Below are 20,632 nucleotides of genomic sequence, written 5' to 3' on the forward strand. Positions count from 1 at the left end.
ACTTTATATACGTAAGTATTCATGACACACAACAGTATGGAATAAACCCTTAACCCTAAAGGCTTACGGTTGTACAATAAACTTGTGTTTGTAGGAGAGATGATGGCCTTTTATTAATGGCTATGTCCCTGATTGTGAAATGTATTTTTAAAAAAGGCCATAAGAAATACTGTGTGTTTCTGATGTGTGGACTTCCTGGTTGAACTTCTACTTTAGTTTAATTTAACTAAGTTTAACAAATAACAGAGAGTCCTGTGTAACAAATGTGTATCTTTACACTGTTCATGTGTGTCTCTGTGTTAGATCTGAATGAGTGTACAGCCAAACCAGGTATCTGTAAGAATGGCCGTTGTGATAACACAGTGGGAAGCTTCCGCTGCAGATGTGACCAAGGATTCGTCGCTAACCCCACGCAGACTGAATGTATCGGTACGTACATTGTTATCAATGTATATATCTTGCTCGTACTGTGTTCATTGTGCTCTAACGTCACTGATCTGAGTTCACTGTCAGTTTTTAACAGGATCTCTAATTTGACTTACCCCAGTTTGTTCAGAAGGGGCCTCTTGTGTTTAGACAGCTTATAGAAAATAGGGCCGTAAAGTTATAAACTCAAAAGAAAACACTTGTATTTATTGTCATTTTGTTTCTGTATTTCAAACATCTCTGACTGAAATAGGATGTTTGAATGGATTGTAATACTGGGATGGACAGTTCAGGACACCAAAATATTAAAAAAATGTTGTAAATAATCTTTTGGAAACTTTTTGAAATTGCTAAATTAATTGAACAAGTTGCAGTCACTGTGACAGGGATATGGGTTTGATGAAAAAAGCTATACTTCTCCCTCTCACTCAACCCCCCATATTAATATATGGGTCTATATATATATCAGTTTAAATATCTGACATTATCAATATTTTAGAGTTTAACATAGCCACGTGTTGTTGTTTTTTATGGCCTTTATATCTGGATAGAAATGTTTCATGCTATTGAATCCTGACTAACTAGGTGAAATAAAAAAAATGTAACCATTCCACGACACTGTACCGTTAAGAAACAGGCCTGTTACTGTCAAGATAGGAGAGAGGAAATCCTTTCAAAGTCTTCCTCCCTAATCTAAATATATACTTCTGGACAGACGTGATGTGCTGAACTCGGTGAGAAAACCACCAGGGAGATTTTGTAACCTCTGTGGTTCTATGGCTATCTTACTCCTCACAGACAGTAGTGATAGAGGAGTGTGGGTTATCTATTTACGTCTGGTTCTCTCAGGCCAGCTCCTGTCTGGGTGGTTTGGTCTGCTTTCCTCGGGCCCATCTCTTTGTTTGACTGTCCTTCTGTTGCTCTCGCTCTTATATTCATTACTCTATCTCTCCCCCCTCCTCCAGATAACCGCGAAGGCTTCTGTTTCACTGAAGTTCTGACCACTCTGTGTCAGATGACTTCTAGTAACAGGAACTTGGTGACCAAGTCCGAGTGTTGCTGTGATGGAGGCCGAGGCTGGGGCACCAACTGTGAGCTGTGTCCCCTGCCCGGGACCACTCAGTACAAGAAGATGTGTCCTCTTGGACCTGGGTTCACCACTGATGGCAGAGGTAGCTTACTGCTGAAGACACTTTAGCTTAAATATTACATTACATTACATTACAAATATCAATATATTTTTTCCATGATTTAGCCTTGAACAATGATCCTCAAATTTCAAAGTGTTAAAGGTCTCTATGAGTTCATGGTCTATGTGCACTGAAATGATCGGAAACCATCCGGATAAATTGCTGCCTGTAAAGTACGAAATCAATTGTTGTACTTTTTGAATTTGTCAGCAGCAATGTTCACATAGAACCACTCGTATAGTGAGTGTTAAATTAACAGATGGTTGTTGTTTGCAAGCATTGATTTTTTTAATTTGTCAGTTAAAATCAATACTTTTCTACTTGACACAACACTGATGTGTAACTAAATGCATAGAACCAAATCCAGTTCTTAGCATATACACTGTAACACTGTTATCCCCACTCTGGTAATTCCGTTCCAGTTTATCTGGATCTAACATTTTTTGTTTCCGTCCAGATATTGACGAGTGTCGTGTGATGGGCAACTTGTGCAAAAATGGTCAGTGTCTCAACACTTTGGGCTCCTATACCTGCAACTGCAAGCCTGGCTACAGCACTGACTTCAGCAGCACACTGTGTGTGGGTAAGTCTTACTTTCACCTCCAGCACTTACACTTTATGGACTCTCTTCCTACCATGCCTACCTCCCGTTCTCAATCCTGCTGTCTAGTAAAGAGCTGAAACTACGTGGGTGGACTGCCCACACACTCCTCAGAAAAATGCAGCCCAAGTCTGTCTGGCTATAGGATCAAACTCTCTCTCCCTCACTGTCTCACCATCACCCTCACCCTCTCCCTCTCTGTCTAGATGTGGATGAGTGCATACAGGCACCAAAGCCTTGTAACTTTATCTGTAAGAATACAGAGGGAGGCTACCTCTGTTCCTGCCCCCGCGGATACATCCTACAGGAAGATGGAAAGAGCTGCAGAGGTGACACACACTCACGCACACACACCAAAAGAGAACCTCTACATAGTGGAGAGTAGCCCACATTAAGCCCAGTGCTACTCAGACCAGTAGAGTTTAGTGGCGTGTGCTTGGAAAAAGGGCACTGGTCTTGTAGCGACCAGAAGCAGGTACTTGGCTGTGAGACAAATTTCCCCTTTAGGACAATAAAGTTTAAGTTATGCTTGACTTACTTTCCAGGTTAGAGCCACTGTAGTGCTGAGTGGGGCAGGCCCCCTGCCAGGGATCTGCTCACCGTCCAAAGACGCTCCACTTGGACTGGTTTGTTCATATACACGTTTTTGTTCATGAACGTGTACCCTGCATCCAGGGCCTGTGACAAAGTGCAGTGTCTCTGTTTATTGGACTTGTTTGTGAGTCTAAAGAGGTGTGCTCGTGGTGCTCAGTTTTTCAGGTCCTCTTTCATCTTTATTTACCATAGCTTTAGTTTCCCCCTCTACGGACCCCCTCCGTGTTTCCGTTGTCTGGTTCATTTGTAGGTCACTGACTGTAGAAGGACTGGAATTTGACTCACAGAAAAAGAGCAGCGCCCAAACAGTAGTAGTGATCTGAAACAGTATCTTAGATGAACTACTCAGCAGTTTTTACTTTTCTGTAGAATTTATCGGTGGTTTAATGTTGTGCAACTCCTCTTTTTCAGATCTGGATGAGTGTTCGACCAAACAGCATAACTGTCAGTTCTTATGTGTAAACACCATCGGCGGGTTCACCTGCAAATGTCCTCCTGGCTTCACCCAGCATCATACTGCCTGCATTGGTAAATGAACAAACGCAAAATAGAGATATTACTGCACATCCAAATATTTTGCAATTAAAAATGCTCTTTATGCACTTTTCTGTTTATTCCCGAAAGCATTGTTTTTGAACATTTAAACTAATGCAACTAACACTATATGAATCATTTCATATAATATCTTCCTGCCAAGCTCATGAAGACCCGTGAACCATCTTAACCTTTACTAACTCTTATTCAGAGTTGATGGACTCCAGCTGATATCACACTGATCTTATTAGGCTGGACTGGTTTGGAGTCATGGCAGCTTAGCAATGCTTTGTTATGGAACTTTGCAGTGGATCGCCATGACAACCACAATCTTTTTTCTTTTTTTTTCCAGACCATAAAACAGCTCCCATGACCTCACATCAAATTAGGGACAGGGAACCCTCAGTTTTGACTATAGGAATAACACCAGGCAAATGACACACAGTAGGTGTGGACGTGTTTTTGATTTAGGAGTAAGGAGGTTGGAGAAACATGGGTGGAACATTAAAACACTTGTTCAAATCATACCTCATTAACTACTGCTGATGTGCTTTAGTGTAGGACACTAAACTCCAAACTCCTTCGGGGCAGGTGCCCATTGGCCAAAGACACTTCTATTGATCTGAATACTTTCCAAGACATGTTGTAAATACTGAATGTAAGACCCTCTTGTTCCTTCCAATACATCTGTTCCTTGAAGCTGCTGCTGTAAGGAAATATGTGTCCTTTTCCAGTATAATAGTACTGCTTCCTTTCAAGCAATACTTGTTTGAAATCTTTATTTGGATTTCCAGGTAATGCTTGGAGAAATCAGACCTTCCATCTATGCTTTTGAGCACTATGGCCCACACACATCAGCAAACAAATATCTAAATCTGGGAACACATGAGACGACTGTCAAAAGGATCACACATAAAACCGATGACATTGCAACCTTCTCCTCTTTCATTTGAGTTGCTAAACAGTTTAAACTGCCTAATTGGGTTCAGATTTGCCGACACAACAGCTGAACAACAACTTTTGTTTTCCCGGGAAAAGTTTGTAAGTGGGCGTTGTGTTTCGATTGTTTTGTCAATCTATTATTCCCAAAGTCAAGAATGAACTTTCACACTCATATGTGATTATATCCTCTGGTCTGAAGTCAAATCAGTAGGTGAGAGATTGTATTCCTAAAGCCCTGCAGACTGTGAGATCATTTGTGCCACCGGCCTATAGTGGACCTGTCCTATTATCTTGGAACCAATGTCGACCCCTGTGAATTAGAAAATGTCTCTGCACATCCAAATCAGGGTTTTAGTCAGCCGTTATATCAAATGTCCCACTTTACCCTTGTCTGAACCTTCCCTCCTCTCTGTGTAGACAACAATGAATGTGCATCGGACCCTAATCTGTGCGGCTCCAACGGTGCCTGCCAGAACACTCCAGGGAGCTTCAATTGCGACTGCCAGCGGGGATTCTCATTAGATCCCAATGGACAAGCCTGTGAAGGTCTGACAACGATTGATACCAACCTGAGTATCAGCTGATTCATTACAGAAAACCAGGCTCTTACTGTAGTTTGTGTGTTTGTCCCTGACAGATATGGATGAGTGCGACGGTAGCCACAGGTGTCAGCATGGCTGCCAGAACCTGGTGGGTGGATACAGGTGCAGCTGTCCACAGGGCTACCTACAGCACTACCAGTGGAACCAGTGTGTGGGTGAGTAATGCTGTTGTTTTTATCAGCAAATGTAAAAATTCTTTCCTTTTGGGGCAACCTGATGACTTGGTTGCCAAAGTATGTACCATGCAGCCTTGATGTTCGGGATTAGAGTCTGGCCTGGAGCCTTTTTAAAACAAGTTATCCATCCTTCACCTCTTTCCTGCCACTCTTAAAATATAAATATGTCAAATATGTTTTTCCTTTCCTCTGGAAGTTTGACCCTTCCCTTTCTGCGGTAAGGTCATGAGAAAAGGATATGTTATGTTAAAACAAAATGCTCAAAAAGTTATTATATATATCTACTAAGTAATACAAAGACACAAAAAACACAACTTATGAGGGTGATAAGAGATGTTATGGAAATATCTCACTCTAAATGGATAAAGAGACCCAATGAAGTAGGGACAAAAAACAAATGAAAAAAGGAGGATGATGCAACACCAAACTCTGTAAGTACTAAAGTAATCAGAAATAGTTCAAGCATAGACAAAGTAATTGTGTTGTACAGCGTGCGTGTGCCCTGGTGTAATGCCCCAAAATAAAGAGCTTTTGTTAGTTAAACATCTATTTTTAGTTTGAATCTCTCCACATTCATGGCAGACTTTCCCAGTATTGTTTGTGTCCTTTAACTGGACTGACCTCTTGTTTGTTTACTTCCCGTCAACTTCCTGTGACCCAGATGAGAACGAGTGTCAGAACAGCCAGATCTGCGGGGGAGCGTCGTGCCACAACACCCTGGGGAGCTTCCGCTGCCTCTGCCCCACCGGCTTCAACTACGAGCAGACGGGCGGCGGCTGCTCAGATGTCAACGAGTGCTCCACCAGCCACAACCCCTGCAAGTTTGGCTGCTCCAACACAGACGGGGGCTACCTCTGTGGATGTCCAACTGGATACTTCCGTGCAGGACAAGGGTACGTGAGCGAATAAACTGTGTGTGGAAGCTCTCTGTAGAGGTTGCTAGTCGACTGATGGCTTTGTCTTCGTTTCAGGCACTGTGTCACAGGTCTGGGCTTCACTGGTGGCGACTCCAGTGCTGGCCAGGGAGGGGAGGTGGATGATAATTCTCTGTCTCCTGAGGCCTGCTATGAATGTAAGATCAACGGCTATCCCAAGAAGGGACGCAAACGTCGCAGCACCAACTCGACACAAGAGGACCCTCTGGAAGACATGCAGGTAATCTTGTCTGTGTGCAATAACGCTAACGCTGAGGATGCAAAAGTCATGGGAACCTTTCGGGTCTTACCCACCTGAGGGGACTTAATATTCAACAAATAACAACATAAACAGGTTAAAAACGGATTCCAGTCATTTCGCAATATGTATAGATTTTCCTACTTTCGGGCCAACTAAATGATAAACAAATACAGTAAACGATTCAGCATTTACCTGGCCTTGTTGCAGCATTTAGACATTCATGTTGGGAAATGAAATGTACCAACAGTTACCTTAAGAAATATCTGAATAGTTAAAACATGATAGAAACCTCCTGTTTGGTTTCTCGTGAAACGTTTCTGCAGGTAGTAGGGACTCATTGACGGAACTCACTACAGCTAAAATCCTGGCAACAGTCCAGTTTGCACGTACTTTTATTCTCTGCGCAGGCGATAGCCGTGGCCGGAGGCATTATGTTTTCAGGTTTTCTGTCCATCCGTCCGTACGTCCCATTATCCCAGGAACCCCTTGAGAGAATTTATTTTTGACCCAAGGATGAACTGATTCAAATTCGCTGGTCTAAGGTCACTGCAACCTCACAAAACATATTTTTGACCATAACTCAAGAATTCATATGCTAATTATGACAATTCCACACTAATGGGTAAGAATCTGTGTCCACATAGCGTCTTTTTCTGGAAGAAAAAAGCACCCACAGGCTCGCAGGCCTTCATTCCAGCATTTCATCAAAAAAACGCTCCAAGCTCTTTTTTTATGTTTCTGTGACAACAATATCTTAACAACATATCACTACTCTAACCCCCTTTGTATGATAGACTAGTATCGCTCCTTTGGTTTGTATTGTCTATTTGGCCTACTATCCATTTGTTTGTCATTGTTTTTCACCATGAGCACCGACCAAAGGATGTCTGCTTCATACTTTGTGTGGATGAGCTTGTGACCGCTCAATCCGACAGCTATAAAGCGACGAGGACGTTCAACACAAAAAAGGCGGAGCGCTCAGAGAAAAGACACTGTGTGCAGCGCTTTTATGCCCTCTCCTCGTTGGGAACAATTACAAATTGACACTGGTGCTCATAAAAAAAACGATCTGTGGACACAGGATGTAAAAGGATACAACGATGAAGTGATTCGATTTTGGATATGGATGTAAACTACAACTTGACTGGTTGGGGGAAGCATACATACTATTACAACTTGTTCTTTTCCCTCGCTTGATTAATGACAGAAAACATTATGTACTCTAGGACAAATGTCTTGTATCCACTAAAAAGTTGGGCCATGTTTGTCTTTCTGCAGCTGACTGAGAAGGAGATGGTCAGCCTGGCCAGTGTTGACATCGAGGACACTCTGCAGTTCCACTTGAACATCAGCGACCTGAGCAACCGCGACCACATCCTTGAGTTCACCCCGGCCTTATCGACCCTCACTGACCACGTGCGTTACAGCATCGACTACGGAAACGAAGATGGCTACTTCAAGATCAACCAGAGAGAGGGCGTCAGCTACCTGCATCTGAGCAAGAAGAAGGCCCTCCCCCCAGGGGCGTACTACCTTCAGATCAGCAGCATGCCGCTCTACAGGAAGAAGGAGCTGGCTGAGCTGGAGGACCAACACGATAAAGACTACCTCACAGGACAGCTGGGAGACATACTGAAGATGAGGGTGCAGATCATCCTCCATTAACCATCACAAGACTGAGACAGGCAGACGTTGCTAAAGCTGCTAATCCAGTGTCAGGCTCACAATTCGCCAAAAAGGCCAAACATCTCTGACTCTGGATCAGTGGTTAGGGGCAACTTCTACTTGCTCCAACAGGGAGAAGGGCTCGCCACCAAAGAGACAAGAAAGGGGTGGGTGGGGGGACTGCGTCGTTTGATTGCCAAAGATGATTCTACATATCATAGATACAATTTATGTGGAACATGCCAGCTGAATGAGGTAGTATGAAAGATTTCAGTCAAATGAAGAACATATTGCCCCGACACACAACGTCAGCTGTGTGTGAAGCACTATTGAGAACGTGAGTGGTTTTTAATCGTCGGGTTTCATGTTGTATGATGATATGTGGAATCAGGTGCCACTTTGAAGTGCATGAGGACTGCAGAAAGCTCTAAAGGCTGAGTTTTTTTTTTAGAACTCGGCTTAGGTGGAAGAAAAGGGTGAGTCCCAATAGTCTGCAATACATTCATTTCCTCCCCTCAGGTAAACAACTGAACAAACCTGGATACATGAAAGTGAACACATTTCCTTCCCCAGATGTTAATTTAACGGAGTGAAGATGAAATTATGAGAATGTTTAGGAGAGGAAAGGAACCCACTATGGACTATTGAGATGTAGCCATGTCTGAGCTTGAATGACTCCAACTGCATATTTAAACTATGCTTTTCCATTTTTCCTACCGACTAGAATAATTCATATTTACTGGTGCTAGCAACACAACCACATAGACTTCTGAATGCACTGTACTACTCTACAAAACTCAGTAGTCAACAGTACAATCCCATTGGTCATTCTGAAGATTTCATGTCTTTGCAACAGTAACAGCTAGCTGCATAGCCTGTCCGCTCTCCTTTATACTACATGTAAATTGTGTTTATACTGTAATAATCGATGCCACTTTTAATCTATGAAGCATTTGTAAACTAGAGGAAGCCCCTGGAATAGAGGGGTTTGTAATGGTGCTTATAATGACCAACTACTTCCTTTGTAAACTGTGTATACATACACACACACACACACACACACACACACACATTGATGATGCCAAACCTGGGCCTTCATGATTATGCACTGAGGTCTTCATGGCCACACATTCTCTCACAAAATACAATCAGTGTTGCATTGCCACAGACCAGCCTGACACCAGTCTGTGTTCCCATCAGTAAAGGTTTAGTTGTAAATTCACAATAAAAACATGTTTGGTGTATATGTATTCACCGCTGTACCTTCCCCTTCATCCAGATTGAATTATTAATGTGACAAAGTTAAACTAAAGGCTGTAAAACTCACTGGAGTTGAGCTTAACATGGTTAGGTTATTTACCCGAGAAGCATTTCTTGTCCTGCACTGCCCCCATGTGGAGATTTGGAAGATTGTTATTTTTTTACTTTGGGGTCAGACAAGAAGTTCACCTGACAGAACTCAAACTGTGACAGTCCCAGTAAAGACACCAAAACTCTCCAAAGTACAAAGAAAAGCATTTTATTATCACCCAATCAATATATTTTAATCACCAATAATATTTGGAGCTTTCAGTTGCGTCCAGTTGATCCAAAACCTCCAGCACCACGCTCCGTCTCATCAAGCGTCTGAAAGAACACAGCCATGAATTTAAGATTAAAATCTATCCGATGACAAACATGAAATAAAGCCAAACATCTAATGGAAAATCTGACAATGTTTCCACAACAATTTGAAATGGGTAAAGCACACTCAAGTTGCCAGTTTTAGGCAGTCCAATACAACAGTCCTGCAATAAATTCTACCTTCATGAAGGTGTTGAATGTTCACTTTATGTTGAAGCTGTTTCAGAGAGGTGTTGATTCAACTAAATGATTCTTTCACGGGATGAAGTTTGTGGTTAAATTATATTGCATTTCCGAGGTGTTATTTTGCCTATCCTCCATGCTATAATTGGGTTGGGTAAAAATAGAAAACACCCGTCATTGTAACAATGAAATTCCACAACACCACAAACTAAAGCCTCCAAAATGATCATTAAGTTGAATCAACACCTCTCTAATGCAGCTGACAAACACTGAACATTATAACCTCCAGGAGGGGAGGATTTACTGCAGGACCGCTGGTTAAAACTAATGCAGTTTAATACAAGTGTACCCAATAAACTGGAAACTTAGTGCGTATACATTAGTGTTGTTTTTTCAACCTGCAGTTTACCTTTTGCTCCACCAGATCTGGGTAGCAGATCCTCTCGCAGACCAGCTGAGCAACTCTGTCGCCCTTTTTCACTGGAAAGACAAACAGACGGAGGCAACAACAACAAAAAGACAACAATTAGTCAATTGTAGCAAAGACTTTAAAAAAAATACATGTATAAAGAGCTTCATATATTTAGTTATGTACAGGATGCAATAAGCAAATGTTAATAGCAAAAATGTTTCTTATTCATTTCTAATCAAACAAATATTCCAGGTTAAAAAATATTTTTTAATTTAATATTAGTTTTAGCCAGTTTTGTGTTTTACCAAACGTAGAGAATAATTTAGTGTCAGAGATGCAATGACCTCATTCATTCTGCTATACATAGATTTATTGAACAGTTAAATCTGTTAACCTACGGGGAGCTGGGTCAGATTTAAACTCAACATGTTATGTTTACTGTGAATGACACCCCCCAGCCTTACGTCATCACGATGTATTTCATGAAGGCCACTCACCATCAAAAGAGGCCTTGCTGAAGTTGAAGAGCACAACTCCCACATTTCCTCTGTAGTCTTCATCTACAACTCCAGCTGAGGAGAGAACATACAGACGCAGTCGGGGGGGAAAAAATTAAAATGACTGGACGTGTCCCGGGTTAGAACATCACCTGCTCACATGGATTCTAGTCATAAGTAGATCAAACATGCAAAGACTCACCGCCAACATCAATGAAGTGTTTTGCTGCCAGTCCAGACCTCGGTGCTGAGAATGACACAATGTACAAAGACACATCCTATCAACTAGTGTGACATAATCCTGACATGAACTCACATGCAGTGAGCTAAACCTAAGCAGCAAGTAGACAAAGCAGGAAAAACATGTACTGGCAGAGTTGCATCAGTATGTCAAACACTCACCCACTCTCCCATAGCAGCCATGTGGTACTGCTATCTGGATGTCTGTCTTCACCATGGCCTTATCCATAGGACCAATGGTGTAATCATATGCACTGTTTCAACCCAGAGAGTTAAGGTTGGCTGGTTAACAGACGCTTTTACACAGCACTAGGATACAACCGTTGCAGCTATATCAGTAAAGCTAAACATCATATTAACTCATCGTGTAACCAACCTGTAGAGATCATATCCCGCTGCTTTAGTTGAGCCTCTGGTCGGTGTCGTGGCATACTCAGAAAGCTTTGCAAACCTGAGGACAGATCTGTCTTCTTCACGCTTTGTCTCCGTCCTTGCCCTCTTCGATGGAGAAATTGCAGATGCATCTGTAACTTCTAGGGAGGGCATGTTGGCAAAAGGTTTGACAGTTAACACCGACAGTACACTGAATAACGTATACGGACAAAAGACTAAGCAAGACGTGGAACTACAACAGCCTACTGGAAGGTTAACAAGCTTCTGCTCCGGTGTTCTTGGCGGTCCCTGCTATTTGAATGAAATCTCCCGCGTTGAGAGTTGCGCCAAATTGGCCCCTCCTCAGAAGACACGTAACTTTAAATATATACTGTATCATACACCGTGACACGTCGTAATGGCAACTCCAAGCTCTTATAAACGTTGCTACAGAACTGTCAGAGAATGTATTGTGAAGAAACCCCATTTTTGATAGATAAATCTGCAAGAAATAACAACCCTTTCGTCACCACGTTGCACATGAAACCAAGTTCTCGCGAGAGTTCCTAACGTAAACAACCGTAACCTCTATTAAAAATACTGTCACCAAAGCGCATACTTTGTATAATAATAAGCCTCGCTTTACTTACGCATTGCACCAGAATAAAGCAGAGGTAGTGTTGCTGGTCTCTACAAGAAAGTGCTCGACGGATAAATATTGCAGCATGCTAAAAACATGCTAGGCAGGCTAGCGAAGCTAACGTCAGTAAGCGCTCGACATGTTGCTCGTGGTAACGGTATCCATCCTAATATCTTGCTTGCCTTTGTTTAGAGTAAGCGTCTGAATATGAAACACCCTTCCTAAGAGACGGGGAGCAACGTCAAAGATCGCAGAGCATTGTAGCTGAAGATCCCTTAGCCTCAGCAGCGTTCGTGTCATATTGATAAGCTGACGCCAGGCTAACAGCTAACTAAGCGCTAGCATCCTCTCAGCTGATTGCACTGTGACTGCACCTCCTCCTCCTCCTCCTCCTCCTCCTCTTGTCATACAGCTCCTCCTCTCTCTGCAACAGACGACTCGTCAGAGCCGTGCATTGCGGCAAAAGGTGGGGGGGGGGAGGGGATATCAAGAACAGCATGCTATCTCACTTTATGTTGACCCAAAGACATGTGCAGCCATTGATTCGCTTTTATTCATTTGGAAAAACAAAACTGAAACGATTACGGTCGACCCTCATCTACCTGCATGCATGTCTTTTATTGTTGTTTAGCTGTGTCTGACTGATTTATATTTTTCACATACTCTGCGTGCTTTTATGTTTTGTGCCTCTGACATGGATATTTTTAGTGTCTAACAATGCAGCATAATCTTCTCTATGGTCCATTTCTATTTAGTTATCCCTCATTTTATTTGCTTTGTATGTGTTTAATTTGAGAGCCTCTGTGTTGCATGTCTTGTTAATACTTGACAATGTAAACATGATGATACTATTAATATTAATATTCTCACTTCTTTCATTGTTTGTGCACGCATTGTAAAGGGTCAATATTGCATAACTTTGTAAATGTAATCTTATTATAATCTTATTATTATAATATTCGGTTTCTAGGTTTACTTTGTAACATCTGCCTTGGGATTACAGATGAAAAATAGCCTCTTGGCTAACTCTGGCAAATTTACAGCAATGTTTTTATTAATGTACACTGTCTCTTATCAAATAAACCAATAAATAAATAAAATAAAAACATGTATTAGAAGCTACTCTGAAGCAGGCTTATGCATTAGATTTCCAAGATCTATTTGGTTAAAACAGTGTTTGTATGAATTTTGTCAAAGATTTTGTATTCCTAATTGATAAATGGTGGCCTAAGATTGCTGTGATTAAAAGTAATATAAAGCTTGTCGTAAAAAAAACAATTGAAAGTCATGCTATACTATGTCATATACAAGTCATAGTCGAATATTTCATAACAAATTTTGATTAAAAAAATGTCCCAGCATTGTTAGTCACATAAAAGTCTTGGCAGCGTATTTCAGAAAAAAAGTAAATTCAACGTATTCATGTCGAAATGTAATTTGTGGTTTGTTTTTTTTGTGAGACTGCAGTTTATCTTCACCTGGAATAAAATAATAGAACAGTTGCAATTCTTCATCCTTGCTTTGTTTGGTTTTAGAGAATAATCATAATGTGTTTATTTCATATCAGTATACTGCTGCCTTTTTTCCTCAGAAGCTGTTACTTTTTTACTAATTTAAAGCAGCTTTCAGCGTTGCCTACTGTCATTGGGATTTATGTTTAATTATCTCTTCCTAGAGCGCCCTAAAGAGTCATAACCGTCATCACCAAAAAACCAACCAGGAGTCCTCCAATCTCCACTGAGCCACAGCTTCATCTAATCAAGCTGAGATACTCCTGTTCCGGCCCAGCTGCAGTGTGTGTGAGCTGTCTGCAGATGGCGATACAGACACTCGGGAGCATCAGTGGGCCTCAGCTGCCAGCCTCTGAGAACACTGATGAGGCTGCTGCTGCTGGTTGGATGGGTGAACAGCCAGCAACTTTCTGCTCTTCTTCCTTCTCTGCAGCTGAAGTTGCCTGTGTGATTGCTGGAGGATAAGATTAAAAAGATAAAGAGGCAAAGTGAATGTTAACTCCTACAGCAAGCCCACTCACACTTCCAAAAAACTCCTCAGAGAGATCATCACATCCCAAACTTCGTACGCCGTTTCATTTTATTCAACCCAAAACTATCTCAAAGCCATATTTATATTCATATCAATTTTGAAATAATAGTCCATGAAGGAGATTGTGTCAGCACCCCGTAAGAAACAAAAACAAATTGTCAACAAGGATTGTTGTGAGAATTCTTGATTAATATGTCCAAGCTTGTCTCCTTGGTTTGGAGATTTTTTCCACAGACTTTGTTCTGGTGGTGAAACAATGTTGCTTCAGTGTTTGTCAACTTCCATGTTACCATGTTTATATCATGGATTTGCATAAACACACAAGTTCTCGTCCTGTTTGTCCACGAAGTGATTTGAATGCAGATATTTAACGCAAAAACATTCAGATGTATCTGATAGGAACTGTTTTCTCTGTCACATCTCTGAAAACGTCATCGCAAATATCCAAATTGACATTTTTTGGATATACTGACCACATACTTTTAGTCTAAATAGTCACTCTGTGGCCTGAAAATATACAAAGACAAATTGACACATTACCAGGTTGTAGCCTGGCTCAAAACCTCACGACTGACAGCCGGTCTCAAGGCACCTTGACGCAATGCATTCTGGGGCAGTTGAGTATGCACAGAAAGCTCACGTCGCATACTCAGAAATTGTTGCTATATAATCTACATCCGGGCATTTATTGCGTTCACAAAATCCACATATGAAGTGTGAACAAACGTACTCACTTTCACTTTCACATCATACTTAGCATTTATAGTATACAAGTATGCAATTTTAAACAGTCATTAAGTGCACACATTTCACTGGTCAAACACATACGTAAGCACAGACATCCACATCTTTAATGTATTTTACAAAGCAAGACAAGGCCAGGACTAAATCTAATTTACAAAATCCCTTTAGAGTCCTACTTTTCCCAAAAAACACAAACTTTCTAAATGGGGAATAAACATTCACCACGGCTAGATTTATTCTTTTAACTTTTACCATGTTTGAGATAATGTCCTTTTTCCTCTTCACAAATAAGCCTCGACAAGTTCTCACTTTGACTACTTAATAATCCTTTTAGATCTCCATGCACATTGGCCAAAACAGACTGTTGCACAAATGTCTTTTGGTGCTGGACTGAATTCAAACAATACCTTATTTTCTAACAGACTATGTACATTTGCAGATTTTTTTAATTGTCTAAATGGCTGTAAACTTAACAGGGCTTTCGAGTCGACTCTCTCCTCGAGCACCTCGGGTTGTCAAAGAGCAGACATGAACGAGAAGCAGTACTTTGGGATTCAAATTAAAGTGTATGCATGTATAACCCAATGCTGTGAAGTTGGTGTAAATATTTGGACCACTAGCAAGAAAGAAAAATATATTGATGTGTTTTGGTGGTCGAAATCAGAACGTTTTGCAGGTTGATTGGGTGAAAATGTGTTGACTTAATAACTCATTCCCATCCTTTCACTGCAAAGCCTGTTTTATGTGATTTGTGATGAACAAAACTACAGTATATTCTATTCTGTTTATAGGGTTATAAGCAATCTGAGGTTAAAGATAGGAAGGTAATCAGGGTTGAATGGTGATGTAAAACGGTTTGACATCATTTCTGTGACTGTGATGTAAAGAATATTGTACTTTGTATTCTCTTTAAACCTCCCAGCCTACTTTCTGGAAAAGCAGGTGGACGTTTAGAGCCGGTGTCATGTCAACCAGGTTATTTGTGAATTGTGTCAACAACAAAAAATCTAACAAACACACATTTGACTTGGAATTGTTTACAATTTTATTTGGTATTGTACAAAAAGTGTGAAATAAACATATATACAGCACATAATACAACATACTTATTAAAGAAATTCATATAAATTATTAACCAAATAGCTACATTTTTTCAATAAACAACTCTATTCAAGGTAAAAGTAACTCAATATTCTTGGCATAAAATTTCCATACAAAATTGTACAAAATACTGTACAATTGAACAAAGCTGTGCAAAACAGCAAATTGTGTCCCAGAAGCAGATCATGTACAGTGCGCATGCGCTGAGTTAGCAACAAACTTGAGAGAAACTTTTTTTTTTTAACAATGACATTTATGGGGTCGCAGCTTCTTACAAATCTGGTCACAGTCTCATACGAAAACAAAACATGGGTTATATTCTCTCTATATTTGCTTATTTTTAAATAAATTAAGATACTGTTATTTCTTCTTCGTCTGACTCTGAGAAGTCCGAGTGCTTACTGGAAAGAGATGGAGAGGAGATGCTGGAGTGCGCCCTGATTCTCTCTCTTCTAAACTCTTCTTCCTCATCTTCCTCCTCAGCCGAAGACTTCTTGCCCACGTCGCTGAGGTCCGGGTGCGGGTTGGCTTTGGTGGGCAGCGTCTGCTCGCGGCAGCCACCGGATGACAGCAGCTCTCGTTCCTTGGAGTTCCTCCACTTCATTCTCCGGTTCTGGAACCAGATTTTCACCTGTAGACGGCGAGACAAAACGGTGAGTGAAAAAGTTCTGCGTTAAGTGCAGCGGAATGCACAACAGTGGTGTTACGCGCAAATTACGCACGACGTATTGAAGATTTGAATCACTTGTGAAGTTTTACCTGTGAGTCTTTAAGGCCCAGCTTAGAGGCAAGCTTCTTCCTGTCGGGCTTGCTGATGTATTTCTGTTTCTGGAACATTTTCTCCAGAGCTTTGCGCTGCACATCGGAGAACACGGCCCTCCTCAGCATCCCTCTCCGGGGTTTTCCTCTGGCGGCCAGGGGCCAAGAAAAGGTCCCGGGAATGGGGACAACGGATGAAGATGCTACAATACAAACAAAGAGGAGAAATTGGAACTTGTTAGCTTTGCTTTTTTTGCCACATCTCCGAAAAAAATACTGTTCGCGGAGAAGAAATGATCCTTAAAACGACCCTGCAGACACAAATGACCAACTAGGAGATACTGAATATTCTTCTGTTGTCTAACTCTAAACTAAAAATCCCTCAGAAATCTATATGAATATAATGATTTCCCTTTAAGCCCGTAGCCTACTTTTCAACTTTTTATTGGAAGTTTTCTTCCTTTAGAACTGTGCAATACGTCTCCGTTTTGAGTGAAATGGCACGAGGTGACTAATTAGCACATTGGCCGGTCTCCAACCGCATTGGTATGGTAAAGAGGTAGCATATCCTTTAAGGAACCCTGTGAGTGCGGATAGAGGAGTTAATAAACCGTGAACGGTAATTGTGTAGTAATGAACTAACGCAGAAAAGACTCTGGACAGGCGGCGAAGGCCATATATTATCGCAACAAAAGGAGATTTACACTTTCAAACTAAACACAACTGCATACCAGAATACTGATGCCCGGAGGGGGGAGTGAAGAGTGGAGGGGAATGGCGCTTTTTTTTTCTTCGTGCCTTCAAATCATTTCATTAAATGAACACGAAAAGCTATTCAGCACGCTGGAGTTGTTTTGTTGAGGCTTTCAGCTGAGCCCATGAAAAGACTCCATCTCCATTATTATTTGTCTGAATGAAAGCACAGACTAGCGACTTTATAGACTTTTCTAAGAGATTATTCTTTATCTCAACTCGTTGATTGGCCCGCTTGGAGAATAAACGTTTAGGGCACAGAGAGAGGGAGGATTGGAGGTCAGTGGTAACCTATCCTATGGGCCGAGCAGCACGCAGGGACAAACGTCCCCCAGCTATGACATTTTTGGATGCAGTAGGGCTTTTTTTTTTTTTTAAATCGCCTTACTTCAACTCCCTCCGCGCGAGACACTCTTCCTGTCTGCGTTCTGCTAACTGGACGTCTTCCTGACAGTAGCTGCCCTGTGGCCGCAGAAGAATCAGGAACAACGACGCGCTATGTGGTCTTGTGAGAATATTGAAAACTCTCAATAGCGCCTAATAGGGAAATTAGTGCATGACTGGTTCACGCCTTTGCCCCCCCCCCTGGTAAAAGTCACTCTCCGGGGTGTGTGGGTGGTTCGCCCGGTGGGAGCTGACCAAATTGGTCATGGTGCTGAAGGCTTTGTTGCCCGCCACAGCGGCCCGCTGGCCCCCCGGGCTCTGTGGGAAAACGCGGGGCCAGAGAAATGCCAAAACGCCCCCCAATGGGAAGCAGGGGGGACTATAACTCGCCACCCCGCCTCAAATTTAGAGCGTGACGATTTGGGATAATTGGTTAATTAGGGGTGGGTGTGTGCGTCCGGGCAGGGGCCAGAGCTCCCCATTAATAAGACAGTGATTTCTTCTTTCGGTGGTTAAAAAAATATATGACAGGGTGCGAGAGTTTTTTACATTGAAAAGCAATTAGTTCAGACAGAATTCTAAAGGCTAAAGATAGATGGAGAAGTGCGTAAAAGTTGCGCCTACCTGGAAAATAAGGCGTCCTGAATATGGGGTGAAAGGTTCCGTCAAAGCAGGGGATGGGGAAGGTCTTGGCGTGCAGGCTGTGGAAAGGGTGTGAGGACGCTGTGGAGGAACATCACACGTTAATCATTCCCGAATGAGAAACAATAATTTCTAAGAAACACGTCAACTCAAACTGATGGTAGGAGCACGGAGTCCGTCTACTCACCGATCTTTGGTGAAGGTGCGAGGATGGCGCTCACTCCAAACTTGAGAAAAGTTGGGTCCTTGCTGCTCGACACCGACATTTTCGGCGAGCACGATTCGCGCGTCACCGTGGTCGTGGCCACCGCGCGCTCCGCGGGCACGCCGCTGAAGGACACGGTGGTGGTGGCCGTGGGCAGGGAGGCGCACGCTGACGGGACAGTCCGGTTAATGAAGGCTGCAGGCCGGCTTATCCGCAGCAGGTCCTCCACTAGAAAGCTGGAGTGGGTATGGAAGCCGGACGGGTGGGTGTGGTGGAACGGCAGAGCGGCGGCGGGCCGGTACAGACCCGGGTAGAAGGCAGGAGGCGCGAGGACGCTTGGGATCATCATGGTCCCGGATGAGAAAAAAGTCAGTGTGTGAAATCTGAGATACTCCTTGTGTCAGCTGGGAGAGAATCAGTCGTGTGAATGGCTGATAACTCCTCTGGTTTCCCCACTCAGGGGAGAGGTATTTTATAGTGGCCTGCCCCCCCTCCCCGGCCCTCCGCTCAGCGCTGACAGCCTCAACAATGGGGCTCAACAAAGTTCTCCACATGGGTCGCTTTCATGCCGCATCCCCCGGCCCGCTGATTGGCCGAAGGACGCAATTTATGATTGCATTAGACTTCATAACCAAGCAACACACAATGTCCCCACCACAAAAGAGGCTCAGTCATCAATTTTGCATGTTGACCACTTTCCTTTCAATTTGTTTTGTTTGGCAGAGGCAAGCGGCCTAATTAAAGAGCAATCTTTACAGATTCAGCCATTATATGGGGACTTTTAATGAGTACTTAAATAAAAGATACTTTATTCGTTCCCATTCATGGTGTCTTTCTGTTATGCAGATTATAAAAAAAATATACAGCCTACTCGTTAACAATGTGAAATTATTCTTTTATTCTATTTTCAGCACTGCAAAAATAAAAAATATATATGCATAAGATGATAAAAGTAGGCATTAAACAATATAATACTATTAAAATAATAACTGAGTGTATTATGTTAAATCTGGGCGAACATTTTCTACACTAGTTGCTACGCCGCGCAGCATATGAAATGTAAATCGGTTTTAGGGTTTCATAGGATTCTCAACACTCAATCTGGCCCTCGTCATGGAATAATGTCTTAAACGGATTTCTGCTATCAAAACGCTTTAACAGATGTGTTAAATATCACTCTTTTTGCAAAGGCTCTATTCAGTGCGCAGAGCCGCAGCTCAGTGCGCACAGGAGAAGTGTGCGGCCTGAGCAGTGCGCTCATGATCCTGTTAACCATGAACTAACTGTCAGCCTCAGCTGCGGAGGAGGCGCCCCTCGGCCTTTCTCTCCTGCCCTCTCTTCTCTTCAAAAAAACAGCCCAGAGGAATAAAAAAAAGCTTTATTTCTAAAGACGGTTTTGTTCTGCTATTTTAACCGGCTGAATAAAAGTGCATCTGTGATTTGATTTAAAACGCATTCATATGAGCGGACACTGAGACCCCATATAAAACTCTTATTAAAGCGACTTGGAGCCTGATCGTCGTGTTCTGTCAGCTTTGCCCCTGAAAACCCGTTAAAGCAAAGCAATCAGGCGAAAATGCATCGCAGAGCCAAAGAGGAAAAAGAAACGCCTAATTGTTACCAGTTTGAAACCAAATTAAAATAAGAAATACAATAAAACTATTTGGAAAAGTTTGATTTAGATTTAAAATACAAGAAATAAAAAACTTTATACATTTACTATTTATGTTTTACTTTGTCATGTATGCCCTTTATTGTCACAAATTGTCAAAAGTACGTCGACATGCTTGATCTTTAACACTCAAATATATTTTTCCACTTAACTAAAAAACACCGGAATATCCCATGGATAGCGAGTCTGTGTGCAGTTATTATTGTCCATTCATGATATTAAGAACAAAGCAATAATACTAATAATAATACTAATAATAATATATTATACTTTTTAAATCATATTTTATATTTGACAATATGATTCTGAAAGTGTTTTTATTATCAGTCAACTAAAAAAAAACGTAAGAAGAATGGCTCAATGTTTAATTGAAAGTGTGTGAGCAAACTTTCTCTTAATATAAAGAACAATTTACGGCAGCCGGTCTGTGCGCACAGTCAGCTTTACTGAGTGATA

General features: G+C 41.9%; 3 protein-coding genes across 6 annotated transcripts in view; 1 reads left to right on the plus strand and 2 right to left on the minus strand.

Moving 5' to 3' along the window:
* Positions 1-9,669, plus strand: part of fbn1 (fibrillin 1) — a 58,553-nt gene extending 48,884 nt beyond the window's left edge. For both annotated transcript variants that reach the window (XM_031848253.1, XM_031848252.1), the window contains 10 exons: positions 304-429; positions 1,392-1,598; positions 2,074-2,199; positions 2,424-2,546; positions 3,223-3,339; positions 4,705-4,833; positions 4,925-5,044; positions 5,727-5,958; positions 6,037-6,220; positions 7,520-9,669. In XM_031848253.1, coding sequence (XP_031704113.1) covers positions 304-429; positions 1,392-1,598; positions 2,074-2,199; positions 2,424-2,546; positions 3,223-3,339; positions 4,705-4,833; positions 4,925-5,044; positions 5,727-5,958; positions 6,037-6,220; positions 7,520-7,906 — 1,751 coding nt within the window. In that variant the 3' untranslated portion in view covers positions 7,907-9,669. The remainder of the gene's footprint in view (positions 1-303; positions 430-1,391; positions 1,599-2,073; positions 2,200-2,423; positions 2,547-3,222; positions 3,340-4,704; positions 4,834-4,924; positions 5,045-5,726; positions 5,959-6,036; positions 6,221-7,519) is intronic.
* dut (deoxyuridine triphosphatase) lies at positions 9,410-12,263 on the minus strand. 3 transcript variants are annotated; one of them, XM_031848254.1, is made up of 7 exons: positions 12,056-12,263; positions 11,238-11,394; positions 11,024-11,115; positions 10,824-10,868; positions 10,622-10,696; positions 10,122-10,192; positions 9,410-9,532 (listed from the first exon to the last, which is right to left on the minus strand). In XM_031848254.1, exons 1-7 carry the CDS (start codon positions 12,171-12,173, stop codon positions 9,476-9,478), a joined length of 615 nt encoding a protein of 204 aa, XP_031704114.1. In that variant the 5' UTR covers positions 12,174-12,263; the 3' UTR covers positions 9,410-9,475. The 3 variants fall into 3 exon arrangements, with proteins under 3 accessions (XP_031704114.1, XP_031704116.1, XP_031704115.1); XM_031848256.1 differs by having other exon boundaries at positions 11,884-12,145; XM_031848255.1 differs by having other exon boundaries at positions 11,238-12,145.
* Positions 12,264-16,057: 3,794 nt separating this feature from the next.
* Positions 16,058-18,917, minus strand: LOC116384304 (homeobox protein DBX1-B). The gene is made up of 4 exons (XM_031848821.1): positions 18,487-18,917; positions 18,282-18,380; positions 16,521-16,723; positions 16,058-16,392 (listed from the first exon to the last, which is right to left on the minus strand). The coding sequence occupies exons 1-4, from the start codon at positions 18,851-18,853 to the stop codon at positions 16,111-16,113; spliced, it is 951 nt and encodes a 316-aa protein (XP_031704681.1). The 5' UTR covers positions 18,854-18,917; the 3' UTR covers positions 16,058-16,110.
* Between the last annotated feature and the right edge of the window lie 1,715 nt (positions 18,918-20,632).

This window comes from Anarrhichthys ocellatus, unplaced genomic scaffold (genome assembly GCF_004355925.1).
Source record: "Anarrhichthys ocellatus isolate YVR2014 unplaced genomic scaffold, GSC_Weel_1.0 scaffold8, whole genome shotgun sequence".
Classification (NCBI taxonomy): domain Eukaryota; kingdom Metazoa; phylum Chordata; class Actinopteri; order Perciformes; family Anarhichadidae; genus Anarrhichthys; species Anarrhichthys ocellatus.